This window comes from Periplaneta americana, chromosome 10, assembly GCF_040183065.1.
Source record: "Periplaneta americana isolate PAMFEO1 chromosome 10, P.americana_PAMFEO1_priV1, whole genome shotgun sequence".
In the NCBI taxonomy this organism is placed as follows: Eukaryota; Metazoa; Arthropoda; class Insecta; order Blattodea; family Blattidae; genus Periplaneta; species Periplaneta americana.
The window spans coordinates 51,455,458-51,470,242 of NC_091126.1; the positions used below are offsets into that span (position 1 = coordinate 51,455,458).

The 14,785-nt window shown below is 36.0% G+C and overlaps 1 protein-coding gene across 6 annotated transcripts in view; it reads left to right on the top strand.

Moving 5' to 3' along the window:
• The first annotated feature begins 377 nt into the window (after nt 1-377).
• LOC138707678 (uncharacterized) overlaps nt 378-14,785 on the top strand; it is a 38,188-nt gene continuing 23,780 nt past the window's right edge. Inside the window, exons 1-6 of one of the 6 annotated variants that reach the window (XM_069837469.1) lie at nt 666-1,130; nt 3,936-4,168; nt 7,015-7,233; nt 8,597-8,782; nt 10,974-11,328; nt 11,535-11,580. In XM_069837469.1, the coding sequence (XP_069693570.1) occupies nt 1,102-1,130; nt 3,936-4,168; nt 7,015-7,233; nt 8,597-8,782; nt 10,974-11,328; nt 11,535-11,538 (1,026 nt within the window). In that variant the 5' untranslated portion in view covers nt 666-1,101 and the 3' untranslated portion in view covers nt 11,539-11,580. Of the gene's footprint in view, nt 402-454; nt 478-665; nt 1,131-1,234; nt 1,385-2,448; nt 2,563-3,935; nt 4,169-7,014; nt 7,234-8,596; nt 8,783-10,973; nt 11,329-11,534; nt 11,581-14,785 lie in introns of those variants that run through there. The other 5 variants (XM_069837468.1, XM_069837466.1, XM_069837464.1 and 2 more) reach the window with 5 other exon arrangements.

The window sequence follows — 14,785 nt, forward strand, 5'->3', positions numbered from 1 at the left end:
TTATTAGCTTTTGGATACAGTAGCTAAAATTACGAAGCATGGGCAATCTCATAGAACCATCTTTATTTTCTTAACGCTAATAAAGCAGTTTCGTAATGCAAAATAAACTAAAACAGCGAACTTGTAGAAGATATGCATAGCGATGCAACTGGAAAGACTAGGTGATCCATTTTTGGCTCCTTGGCCTGTATAACATCTGGTACAGAGACCTGCATCTTGCATACAGTAAAATTATTTTTAGTCTTGGTATTCGATGTAGAAGTCAGCACGTCTTAAAGAAAATGCCATAGTATAAGTACAGAAAGGAGTATGGCCACTGATAAATGATAAAATAATGACAATACAATAAAGTAGGTTAACGTGAGAGTTATGCATGAAGAGTAAACGTGAAAAGTTGGCAGGTGAGATCGTTAATCTTAGCCGCCAAGGCGACGTTTAGTCTAGAGCTGACCTGTGCGAAAATAAGTAAACATCAAGGTAATTAGCATCAGTCTTATTTCCAGGTCTCTTCTACATATTATACAGTCTCCACAATACATGTTTGCGCGTCGATACTAGGCCTTTTTTATAAATATCATTTATGTGAGAAAATTGTTTCACATCGTGTATTATTAATTTTCTTTATTTTTATCGTATATTACATACATATAAAGCAGTGTATATTGCAAGAATACTATTTCTAATTGGTATGTGCAATTGTGTATAGCTGGACGGACTCTTAGATCTCATAAAGGAGTAGGACAGCTGGAGAGAACTTCGCATTAATGTGCTAACGAGAAAAGAAGCAGGATCGCATTACATTGAGGTGTTAAAATTCAAGGCGTTCGTATCTTCATAGTAAAGCTTTTAAGAGTTTCACGGTTCATTGTCTGCTTGCTTGATAAATTGTTCAATGATCATGGTTGGTCGACTTGTTAATGTGTGAAGGCGTGAAATTAATGTGTGACAAAGAATCGTGTTGTCGTTTTTCGCAAGATGTTGAAATTAAGTTGGGTACTATGAACGCCAGAGATGATAGGAATGGATGAATGAATTATTTTCTGTGTGAGATGTTTATTTCGTAGTGTGTATTTTTCAGACGCCTTAAATCAAACAATAAATATGGAAAAAGCAAGTAAAGCCCTTAGAAGGTATGTTTTGAATGAAACGTACAGTGTATATGACAAAATGTTTATTTCTTTGTTGGTGTGTAGATAGTAACCAAGTTAGGTTAGCCTATATTTTAATTAAGATTTAACTTGCAGAATGCAAGATTCTGAAGCGTTTGCAATACACCAGGATATTACAAATGTATTTTATTTAGGCAATATACAAGGATTTTCAACTAACAAAAGTGTTGTAGTGAACGATGAGGAAATTTCATATTTGATAGGAAAACTTGCAGGTTATTATACGGAATGGGATCTTTAATATCAGTATTAATTAGTCTGAGGAAAACTATAATTTTAATTTTCATTGTACAGAAGTAAGAAAAATAACTTCCTTTTTTATATCTTGGGCATAAAAATCAAAATGCATATATTCAAAATCATAAATGCTAGGTCTACATAGTAAATTTATTCATTTTCTTTTTTAATTTAATTATTGACTCATTTATAAGTAAATAAATATGTTGCTGTGAATTTAACTAAAGAATTGTGTGCTTCTACAAAAAATTGGTTTAAAATTTTGGTATCAAAACAATTTTAATTGAATAAATATGTAATCTGTTCAGTACTACAATTTTACTTTCTGAATTACACACTAAGAGGACAAGAATATGAACATGTGTGCAAAATCAGAATTCATGTAACATAATTAATGCTCTGATATGGTAAAACTTTACAAGTATTTATATAAGCTAAGTATTTCTGTTATCAGTGTACATAGCTAGGCTATTAAGGAAAATGGAACACATTAATGCCTGCGTTATATTACACGACTTAAAACTCTCTTTTGTTTGCAATTACAAAATAAAAAATAAAGGGAAATTGTAATTTTAGTCCTGACAGTTTTCTGAAAATGTACCACGTTATAAATGGATAATTTATGAGTACAAGAAAATATAGCCTTGAAAGTACAGGAATGCTGTAACTCTATAAACAAATTTTATATCTCAAGCTAATGGTAATGCGCCTCCAGGCCTATTGCTATAAACTGTCTTCGTCGAAATACGTTAATAGCTTACTTTGCATGTTCAAATATTGTTTGTTATTAAAAATGACTGCTGTATTTAATTTGGTTTACTATTTTAGTTAATTTTTAAATAAACTACACTCTAAAATCTCTGATCTTCAATTCAGTGATATACAGAACACAGGAATGTCCTTAATGAAAAAGAAAAGCAAGAATCCAAACCACATTTGATGTATAGGCTCCATAGTACTGACACTAATAAAGAATTTTACTCTAAAAGCAAAACAAATTATAACTAAATGAGTGAACTTATAAATATTTCGGTATAAGATAATTGTATTGCATTGCTATGTTATATGTATGTTTGTTTAGTCAGCAGTAAGAAGACAGGTTGGAATCTTATAATTGACATCAATAAATGAGGCAACTCGGCCAGGAGATAATAGGGTAGGGTGGCCAATTCCTTTCTCTCCCCGTTACATATATCACTGACTAGTAACATAGTTCACTAATCAGACTTGAGATGCAACAATTGCTATAATGCAATATAAAATTGTCCTGTTGATATGATACCATAATCTTAGTGTGACAGAAAAAGTTTCTATCAAAGTAGGCCTATTCCTTTTTCCAGCCAAATACATTCCTTACTTTATACGACATAGTCATTTCACAAGTTATGGGTAAACTTGATTTATTAATATGCTTCAACTTTATGTAGGACTATTATAATTTCCAACATCCTATTAGTCTGTAAGTATAAGAAATACTATTATGCTGTAAAAATCAACTCTAGATGTCAACGTGTTTAGTTGTTCTCTTTCCCCATCTGTTTATTTCTGCTCGTCTGTACAATAAAACCTACATACATGCAGAGGCCCCTTTCTGTTAAGCTATTAGAAAGATTTAGTATTTTGTTCAATATGGTAGGCTATTTGTAAGTCAATTTCTTCTCTTGGTATGGATAAGAAGGTTAGAATTCTTACTCAAAAATAATTTTTAAACTAATGCTTATTAACAGGACACAACACCATTGGCAACACTTTGTAAATCCCAGTTACAAAAATTCATAAGACTCACATTATCTCTAGGTTGTAATTCGTGCACTATTGTCAGCCTGTAGGGCTTAAATTTAAGAATTTTAGTGGCTCTAAATGCTGTGGTTTTCGAAACATCCATTTCTTGTGACAGATGGCAGAGAGATTTTCGAGGGGAATGTTCTAACCTTTCTCCTATCTTGTCCAGTTTTTCCTCAGTAAGTACACTTGGGTTTCTCTTTCCATGTTTATTCAGAACTGACCCCGTTTCTCTAAACTTTTTTAGGAAGTTTAATACAGTCATCCTATGTGGAATGGGAACACCAGGAAATTGCGTTGCAAAACGTCGTCGCACTGTTCCACAATTCTTCGTTATCAAGTAACACTCGACAAGATAAATCCTTTGTTGCAATGTAAATTTTTGTGGTGCCATATTAAGCCAAATCTTCAATCTTCAACTAAGACATATGTACAAAAGTACAAACATGAACAGAGCTCACAGGCAACTGAACAGCAGGTGTCAGTTGCAATGTGATCATGTACTGTGTCCTTGAAAGCAGGGACAGAGAGAGAAAGACTGTAGTGGACCCCGTTCAGCGGGATTGACAAGTGCTGATGCCGGGCTTGCTTGCCACTGAGTGCTATAGAGAATGTCACAGACTACTCTGTATATATGGACCAAAGTTTTATTGATATAAATATTCGAGAGACTTACTTTGGTTTCTCATCCCATTACATATGAACTATTTGTCTTTTATAATTTATATACACATACTCTTATTACAGGAGTAGTGTGAGGTTGAAGTCCATGAGTAGTGGACACCGAGAACTTAACATGGTTATATCGGAACTCCGAGATATGAGGTCCAATGCAAAAGCATTTGCTACAGCTCAGAACACTGCCACACAAGATATGCTGAAATGGTCTTTGTCGGAGGAAAATCCTGCTATTCAAGATACATTTGTTCAGCTAGCAGAACTTAATTCTTTGTGGACCGAAGTCCAGAAGGAATTTGCAGGTGAGTGTGTCCTTGTCTCTAAGTGAATATCCAAATCTTTTATGTAACTGCTGGAGTGGAATGGATTGAATTTGGAGGGTGACATAAGCCCATGCACACTACCATGGGCCTATTGTGCTAACTCTTTAGCAGCTCCCCAGTGACTTACATCACTCAAGTCATCCAAGATCCTGGGGGGGGGGGGCACCGGCGTAGCTCAGTCGGCTAAGGTGCTTGCCTGCCGAACCGGAGTTGCATTCGGGCGCGGGTTCGATTCCCGCTTGGGCTGATTACCTGGTTGGGTTTTTCCGAGGTTTCCACCAACCATAGGACAAATGTCAGGTAATCTATGGCGAATCCTCGGCCTCATCTCGCCAAATATCATTTCACTATCACCAACCCCATTGACGCTAAATAACCTCGCAGTTGATACAGCGTCATTAAATAACCAAGTAAAATAAAAAAAAAAGATGCTGAGTGAACTTAGGATGCTAGAAATAGGAGTGCTGTTTATGATTTTTTAATTTTAGTAGGTTATTTTACGACGTTTTATCAACATCTTAGGTTATTTAGCATCTGAATGAGATGACGGTGATAATGCCAGTGAAATGAGTCCGGGATCCAGCACCGAAAGTTACCCAGCATTTGCTCATATTGGGTTGAAGGAAAACCCCGGAAAAAACCTCAACCAGGTAACTTGCCCCGACCGGGAATCGAACCCGGGCCCCTGGTTTCGCGGCCAGACACGCTAACCATTACTCCACAGGTGTGGACTGTTTATGATTTGTGCGTCTGTTATGCCTCTGATTAACTAACAATTGGCAGGTAGTTTTATAACATTGTCATGCTTGAATATTTAAAGTAAATGAGTAAACGTATGCAGAGAAGTTATTGACACTGTTATAGAAAGAAAATTCTGCAGACACGTCACTTAAGTAGTTCGTATTTTTCTATAGTGAATTTTATTAGCACATATTATTTGTACATTTTTGTCATCTTCCTCCTACATCTTTTTAACCTTCCAATAATACTGATACTGCCCTTGTTTAATGTGAGGTGTAGAACGTGGTGTTGCAATATGCAGAAAGGCTTGCTTACATAAGTTTAGTAGACACATACCAATTAGAAATTTTGATAAAATGTTACGTAAGTTTATCATAATTTCCCATTTTCTAGGGACGACTTCTGATTGAACTTCGTGTTCCTAAATTAAGTTTATCTCCAGTATTTCATTGGATTTATCCAAAGGTTGTCGAATTGGAATGATATATCTGTGCACGTCCTGTTTCCTATTACTGTGACAGATGATATGTTAGAATAAACAATAAAAAGTGTCGTAATTTAGTCTGTAAATAAAATTTGCAGGAATGTTTCTATGTAGTACTGAGAGTAATTTAATTTCTTTGGAAATGACGAACACTGTAGACATCAAACATTAAATACATGTTATCTATATAATAATAATAATAATAATAATAATAATAATAATAATAATAATAATAATAATAATAATGTTGTGGTTTCGTTACAAGCTGTTTTTTTACGGCGAGGGGTTGTTAGTCCTTCACCCAACCTCCAAGCTGGAGGACCACCCCTTATCAGCTGTCTGTGACTGCTTATTCAATATATTCGCAGCTACCCTCCATATCTGGAGGCTGTCTCCTCTATCTGCAACCTGAGGATGCACCATGCTGTGGTGATAGGGACCCACCATAATAATAATAATAATAATAATAATAATAGTGCAGAAACAGAGGTGGGCGATTATCCAACCAGAATGAAGGTATTGTATGGTTAGCACGATTCTCTCAGCCAATTATAACTGGCTTTCGTAACTGGATTTCACTTCTTATCGTAGCTACCTATCTCCAAGTGCATCACCATGTTGGGTGGGCTTCGGTCCCATACACTGGCCGAAATTTCATGAGAAAATTTCTTCCCCCATGAAGACTTGCACTAGTGAACATTCCATAATGCGAGTCCTAGGCAAGATGTCTTAGACCACAACATAGGACACATGTTATCTATAGTCATATTAAATACAATTTGTTAAGCTAAATAAAGTTAACCCTCAACTGGTATCTATAGGTCAGTATAGACCCATATGGATAGATATCGTTAATGTGCATTTAAAAAGCAATACACGAATAAAATAAACACAAGAGAATCTTTCTCATGTAAAGTTACATTTCACGAAAGTGCTAACACTAGCTTCTTGACTGTCAAAAAGAAAGAAAAAAATGAAGGAACATGGTAACCTAAATGTAATTGCAAACAAACTCTCCATTTCATTAACTAACGTACTATAAAGCAGTAAGTTATAAATACAGTATACAGGGTGTAAACGATATAAATTGTCAAAATTATATAGGCAATACATATCGGTCTACTGAACAACATATCTAGTGAAATTTAATTATATCTTTTAATTTTAATGTGTAAAATATCATGTTTGTAAGATTGATAGTAGTTTCATTATTTGTTTACATTTCGACTGAACGTAAATGTTATTGCCAATGACTTTGCACCCAACACATACCAATACATAATAGAGTAACAAACGACTGCTTCGAAGCATACATATTGGACAAAATAGCCTAAATAATGATTTTTTATTCTATTTTCTCAAACTGTTAGACTCACAAAACACATTTTTTCTGAGAAAACCATAACACTTACAGAAAAACAACATTTGACTTTTTTCTTCAATTATTTATGGATTACCACCAGTATTTTTTTTTTTTTTTGGCAGTTTATATTGTTTACACTCTGTATATAACAGACCTTCGCCATTTATTTTTCAGATTTGCTTGTTACGGTACATGTTGTTAATATTTCTTTACTATCATGAATTTCTTTCGTTTCAGATCACTTAAAAGAATTCATAACACAATTTGAAATGATTCTTGAAGGTGAACAGCATATAGACCAAGCAAGAACTCATGTCACAGCATGTGAAATGAGAACAGCAAAAATAAAAAAGGAACTTAAGAAGGCTTCAAAACGAGGCAATTCAGAGGAAATACAACAATTGGAGGCCAAATTAGCACAAGCAGAAAAGTCATGTGATCAAGCACAGTTTGAAGGTACTATGAAGTATATTCACAGCTCAGAATTAGGCTTTTGGGTAATCCACCATTTCCTGGAACTTGACATTTTCAACATTTCGAAACTACATATAGGTTCTTGTATGTAGTTCTGAAATGTTGGAAATGTCAAGTTTCAGGATACGGTCAATAAAATTACTCAAAAGCCTAATTCTAATCAGTCACCATGAAAGCCTAAACATTCATATATTCACAGCTGTATAGTGTTAGAATGCCATATTTTTCCAATTCATTCATTCATATTTTCCTGCCCAAGGTCAAGTCCTTCACTGCATACTCAGCATTCTCAATCTTCTCTTCTTTCTGAGGGGTTACAACTCAGCAACTCATGGGGAAGTCTATTCCAAGATCATACTTAGGAACGAGAAACCAGGTCTCCACATGTACGTGGTGCCGCCCTTCATCCGGACATCGGGCACGGTATCAAGGTCACTCTTTCGGACCTTATGAGGGCCAGTATTTAATATGAATACTCCACTTCATACAGACCTCAACCGGATTGGACAATGTAGGACCAATCAGATGCCAGAAGGAGAACCTACGACCTATCACCGCAAGTACTCCCCCCCATCGAGACTACTATATATATATGAGCTGGCAGACTATTTCCTTATCCAACAACTGCTCTGAAGATGACCACAACACAGCGGTCGAAACGTCAGTCACTAACACCAAGACAACGCAATAGAAGCCCTGAAGCTTATCCACACAACATTCTCGTCTTTCTGCCTTCCTCTTAGTCTCTCTGCATACTATCCATATATTTTACTGTTGTTTGTCATATGATATCTTCTTCTGCCTCAAACTTCTTTCCCCGTTCACCATTCCTTCTAGTGCATCTTTCAGTAGACATTCTTTTTCTTAGCCAATGACTCAGTCAACTTCTTTTCCTCTTCCTGATCAGTTTCAGCATTATTCTTTCTTCACCCACTCTTTCTAGCATACCTTCATTTCTTACATTTGTTCTATTTACCTTCAGTGAAACAATAAATATAGGCACTGTAAAGTGGGGTAAACTTGACCGCTGAGGTAAACTTGACCATAAAAAAAAAAGGATTTAAATCATGACATCAGACCTAATTGTGACTTAGAATTACAAGAAAATATACTTAAGAAATGGGGAAAAAATAATGAACTTTAAAAATACATACTCAGTGCATCTGATATCATGATTTAAATCTTTTTTCTTGTCAAATTTACCCCAGTTTACGCTACTGTAACTGCAAACATTTGAAGAATTTTACGTTATTAAACATGTTCCTAAGTTGTAACTCTTGAACTACAATTCATAATAGAACTGAAGGTGCCATGTTGTATACTAAAAATGGAGCTTTTGTTTTAGTGCTAGATCGAATTCAAGAACACGAAGCAGTCAAGTTAATTAGAGTGAAAGGAGGTTTACTCAAGCTCTCTGATTCTTATTTGGAATTGGCGCACAAATGTCATGTGATCCACGAAGCTCATCGAGACATTGCACATCAAATTCCAGATGTTCATGACAAAGAATTGCATGAAATTAGATATACAGGTACAGTATAGACTGAGTTCATCAACATTATATTTTAGATTATGCCAGTTTCTGCAAAATGAGATTTAAAAATGTTTCCTTCTTTGGAATTTTAAGCTATTGAGATTTTATTGAAGAACATTTAATAATTATGTATTTCATATCTGGAGAATTCAAACTGGACCAGATATAATGGACCCAACAGAAAAGGTGATCCTTTAGTGCCTTACAGGACTTTTCGTCCAACAAGCTTTGTCCATAACGCTTATTGTCCAATAAGACATTTCATCCAAAAAGCTTCATCCATAGCGCATATCGTCCAGTAAGACATATTGTCCAATGAGACATTTCTAGTTGCCTAGTAATGGTATTATTCCATTTATTTGTACTTTGTTGAATGTTGTTTCTAATAACGTTATTCTTTCATATGATATATTTTCTAAATTTCAGTTCATTTTAACACTTTGGGAAATGGCAGAAATGACCTACATGAGTAAAGAAAAGCCAATGCTTCTGTTATATTCATTTTGTTAACACTTCCACTTGATGAGCCATAATGGCACTAGATGCTACTGGAGATGCAAACAAAGAGTACTTATAATGTCCATTGTACTACAAGGATTTAGAATATACACTAGTGTCCAAAAGTTAAGCATAATTCGTAAAACAGAGAAATGAAAGGGAAAATTGTGAGCATTCACTATAAAACTTCATCACAGTGTGTGCCGCATTGTACTTGTGCATAGGGAGGGGGTACTCCAACCTCCGCCTCCCCTCCGAATAAACATGCATTTAGAAGGTAAGCAAACAGACCCAGTGCGGCTCATTCGTTCTTGTTCTCTCATTGTGAACAGAGGGTAGTTTCTTATCACAGTGTATACAGGACTGCAGCAACATGCCCCAGAGACGCCAACTGGACCCTGTTTTGAAGGGTAGAATAATCGGACATCTGGAAGCAGGTCAGACACAGATCGAAATCTCTCACATACAGATCTGCACATCTTTGCAGCTGGTACTGTGAATGTCCAGAGATACAGAGACGAGGTATTGGAACGACATGTGCGACTTTTCTGAGGTGCAGTTGATCACACTTCATCTTTAGGGACGACAATGCACGTCCGCATAGAGCCAACCTGGTGGACGAGTATCTTGAGGGGGAAGATATCCAGCGATGTCCCCGGATCTGAACCCTATAGAGCATGCCTGGTATACATTAGGAAGACGAGTTGCAACCCACCAGCCTCCACCGAGGACACTTCCAGCCCTCCATAATGCTCTTCGTCTGGAGTGGGAACAGCTGCCTGCAGAGCTCTTGAACCACCTGATAGAGGGCATGTCACGATGCTGCGATGCCTTTGTAGCCATGAGGGGTAACCACACCCCATATTAACCACTCAGCACCATCATTATTGTGGAAGTGATAGATTTTGTACTGTAATTGTGTAAAATGTGTCCCTAGGCCACAATAAGACAAAATTTGCTGATATGTGTTACTCTGTTACATACCAGATCCTGTGTGATTGATTTGTACAAGTTTGGTGCCATTCTGATAGGTTGGGAACAAACTATTGAATTATGCTTAACTTTTGGACATTAGTGTATAACAGTAATAAAAGATGGAATGAGAGAACATCAACACTCTGCTTCCATTGAAAGTGAGACGTGGAAAATTGTGAATCAAGTGAATAAAAGAGCAGAGGATAACCCAAACGAACCTCCAGCACAAGATTACAAAGAACACGATCGTGTGGAGGACTACCTGAGAGGACTTGGTTACAGAGTAGTCTTAAATCCAACTGAACATGATCCTGAATCATAAGAACATTAGTCATATTCTGTCAACATTTTTATTATATTATATTACGTAATAAATTGGCGAATGTAATAAAGTGTGGACGAAAATTCTTGGCTGGAATGGTCTGGACGAACTGTACAATTGGACAAAAATTCTTGACCGAAATAGTATAGACAAAGTAAGTCTTGATGAAATGTACCATTGGATGTAAAACGTTGGACGAAATGTCCGCTAACCATTTAGTCTGATACTATCGTGTTCTGATTGATCCTGCAAGTAGTTCCAAAACTTTGGAAATATTAATTCAAATACAGAGTGTAAAATGAAGACTTTTGTTACAAACACAATCGTGCTGAAAGCCAAAGTATCATATGAATATATGAACACCTTTATCTTGATACATTTCTAATTTTACAGGCCACGCATTAGCAAGGCAAGCTGTCTTGCGAGCAAAGGATCAAGTCCGTGTCTACAATCGACGCGCTCCATGTGCACCACCACCTCCCGATGGACCTCCACCGCCATACTCGCCCACAAATCACACAGACAATACCACATACAGTCCACAATATTTACCTCATTCCTTCTCGCCTGATACTCAAAGTCAGAGTTCTCTAGGTGATAATTTGAACCCATTCAGAACCCATCCTCAGAACATGGATTCAAGTCAATCACTAGTGGAAACTCCACAGAATGGTTCTGCTAGACAGAGTGCTGACTTCTCATCACCTTCGAGAAATCCATTTGATGAAGAGGACGGTGCAAGCAGTAGGTAAGTATTTATTCATATTTATGTGACGAAAATTTAATATTCGTATTAAAATAATGACTTCCTGAACCAATTAATTTCAAGCAAAAAGATTTACAGGTATATATATCAGCACTTCAAAAATATTCTGTCTTGTCATATTCCCAATAAAAAGAAAGAAACTAGTATTCACTGCGTTTGTTGCTTTGTTTTCTACTATTCTTATTTAGCTGAAGAATATCATTCAGGGTTTATAGGAAGAGGACAGCATTAATGGTATGTATGCCCATACTTTTGGATTGGAGTAGGTGCATTCTGGTTTTCAGTTTGTGTTCTTGCACGTGAGAGTTGAGACATGACTTCGTTAACCTTTGCTACCTGGGGCTGACATACTGTAACATGAAATGTAACAAAACATACTGCACATTTAATATTTTTAATTAAAAGTAGTACATAATATTACAATCCGCACCATTACCTTTGGTACATTGTTAGTGAATTGTTCTCATTCAGAATGAGTGTGACGTTTGTGCTTTGAATTAAGCCTATCAAATTGTGTCTGCATGAATTTTTTTACCCTCAAACTGCATGCCTCAGCAATCATTTCAAGACTTAGGTTATGTTGCTGCATTACATAATGACCCTTCTAAACTAGAAAAACTATTTAAGTTTGGTGTTAATAGTGCTATGGTGATTTCGAGAAATGGTGGAATACAAGCAGGGAAAACTGGAGTACAGGGAGGAAATGTCTCTTTGTCACTTCGTCCATGAAGTAACAGAATCTACTAGGATCAGAATCACAATCCCTTCTGTGAGAAACCGTCAGTGAAATGACTGCAAAAAGAAAGAAGAACGAAAAAGAAGAAAAATATACATTTTAATGCCTAAACTTAAATAACTCACACCAGAGTGCCAGAGAGTGAGCTTGCAAGAATCCTGTAACTACTATTGAGACTTTTAACATGGAAGAAAGTCCAACTGCAGTGAGATGACGTCAGGACTGACAATGTACAGCAGTAACTTCCAGATTTCAGATGATAGAAGAAAATTAAAGAGTATGTGTGTGCAACTAATGCTCAGGATTTAACAATGAAGTTATCTATGTTGATATCCTCTTTCTTTAGGCACAACAAGCATTTAGGTGTAGTCAGTAAGCCAGCTCGATGAAGATATGTACTGTGACAATCGTGGCCAATAACCAATCTGAACATGGCCAAAGCGGATTTTCGAGGTAGATCAGGAATTCATTTTACAATTTTCAATGAAATTTTCCATCTTGAATTTTGGTGTTCCACTACTGGATTGTTGTGATGGTTGCAGTTACCTCTCCTTTTTATAATCCTTTTAATAGATTCATAATATGAATATTTATAGTTTGTTTTATGTTGATTCTAATTACTTTCTTGGCTAACAGATCAGCTTTCTCATTACTATTCAGCCCACAGTGGATGGGGATTCATTGAAAGTTTATTTCCATTCTTTTATTAACTATGATATAATTCACAAATTTAAAACTTTCCTTTACTTTTCACAGCAAAGAGAAAAAACGCTCAATCAAAAGCCAAGCAGGTAATATAAATATTTATGTAAACATTGGAAACTAATTTGGAGTTTCAACATAATTTCTTGGTTTTCTTCAAGAGTTAATATTTTAAAATGATTTATATTCTTTGTCTTCGGTACTTAAAAAAAAAATGAGAGAAATACAGCACTTAAGTCGACCTGGTTGGCGAGTTGGTATAGCACTGGCCTTCTATGCCCAAGGTTGCGGGTTCGATCCCGAGCCAGGTCGATGGCATTTAAGTGTGCTTAAATGCGACAGGCTCATGTCAGTAGATTTACTGGCATGTAAAAGAACTCCTGCGGGACAAAATTCCGGCACATCCGGCGATGCTGATATAACCTCTGCAATTGCGAGCGTCGTTAAATAAAACATAACATTTTTTTTTTACAGCACTTAATACAAAAAGGAAACTTGTTTATTAACAGACAAATGTAGTGGTGCAAATTAAACCACTCACTCTAAAACATTTCACTCCATATTTCCAATATTAAAATCTTAGAATGATTAAAATTGTACTTTCCTTCACTATTAAAAGTGTCTTAGCAGAGTCTGAAGTTAATTGACTCCTCCTGTAAATGTATTTCTAAGAGAAAGAAAAATACTGTACTTACTCGCGTAATTTTCTCCACTTTTTTTTTTTCTAAAAATTCGGAGACGAAGAATGATTATAGGCAGTTTTGTGGCTTTTCTTTGTATTGTTGTTCTAATGCCAGTAGCCTGACTTTGACTAACTTCAGATCATGGCGTTAAACTTTGTGAAGTAGAATTTAGTATAAAAATTAACTTACCTAATTAGTTAAAGAAAATAAACTTCTTCTTCTTCTTCTTCTTCTACTGGCATGCAGCTCTTAAAGTTTAGCTAATGCCTCCTTAACGATGTCAGCCCATAAGAAAATAAACGTAAATGTATTTTACACTCCACTACTGTACTACGTTCATCAGACAGCTGCCATGGTGATCCAGTGGCTAGAGTCCCGGACTCATAATCCTGTGGACCCGAGTTTGATTTCTGGCATACCCCAGTTTATGACTTGTGTTGCGCATGCTCGTGGTCCAGCTAACACAGAGGTTTTCTCCGGGAGCTCTGATTCCCATGTGACATCCTAGCATCCCAACAAATCTCCATCATCGTCTCATCTCATCACGGATGTGACATGGACTAGCTTTCTATGGTGCACCCTTGGCAAAGATTCTGTTGGTCTACAAAACTGGCTTCATATGGGTGAGAGAACAGTCAAGTACCCGCCAATAATAAAAAATTTTCATGAGACAATTAAAACAGATCATCTTTCTTGATGTCGGAGGAATCATCGGCATTTTTCATTGTAGAAAGGACGGTAAAACCAGATCATTTTTCTTGATGTCGGAGGAATCATTGGCGTTTTTCATTGTAGAAAGTACGGTAATGACCTTGGGTTTCCATGCATTTTTTATGATAATTGGAATCTTCACGAAATACGCTCTTGAAGGATAAAGGGGTGTCCAATTTTTTCAATGTAAGAGGGGAAAATTAAACGAGGAAAAGAAAATTATGAAAAATATGTTCTAAAAATCTTCGTGGGTTGGGATTATTTAAAGGAGTAAATTACGCGAGTAAATAAGGTATTCTACGAAACGAATTATACATGTTGAATTAATGAATTTGAGCATAAAATATGCTCATAAAACTGCTGACACGACAAGTAATTATATTATGCAAACTAATCCATTTAATATAGTGAAACTTTGCTTCACATATACAGAATGTTTAGCACCAAATCAGCGACATTTTCAAAGTCCCTACTCCTATCCAATTCCACAAATTAAAATTGCGTCAGATGAAATTCATTTTTCACTCAAATTTCATTGTAATATTAAGATGTGTCACTGTAAATATGTTTGGATAATTGAAGAGGTGAGAATGAGATAGTTCAAAGC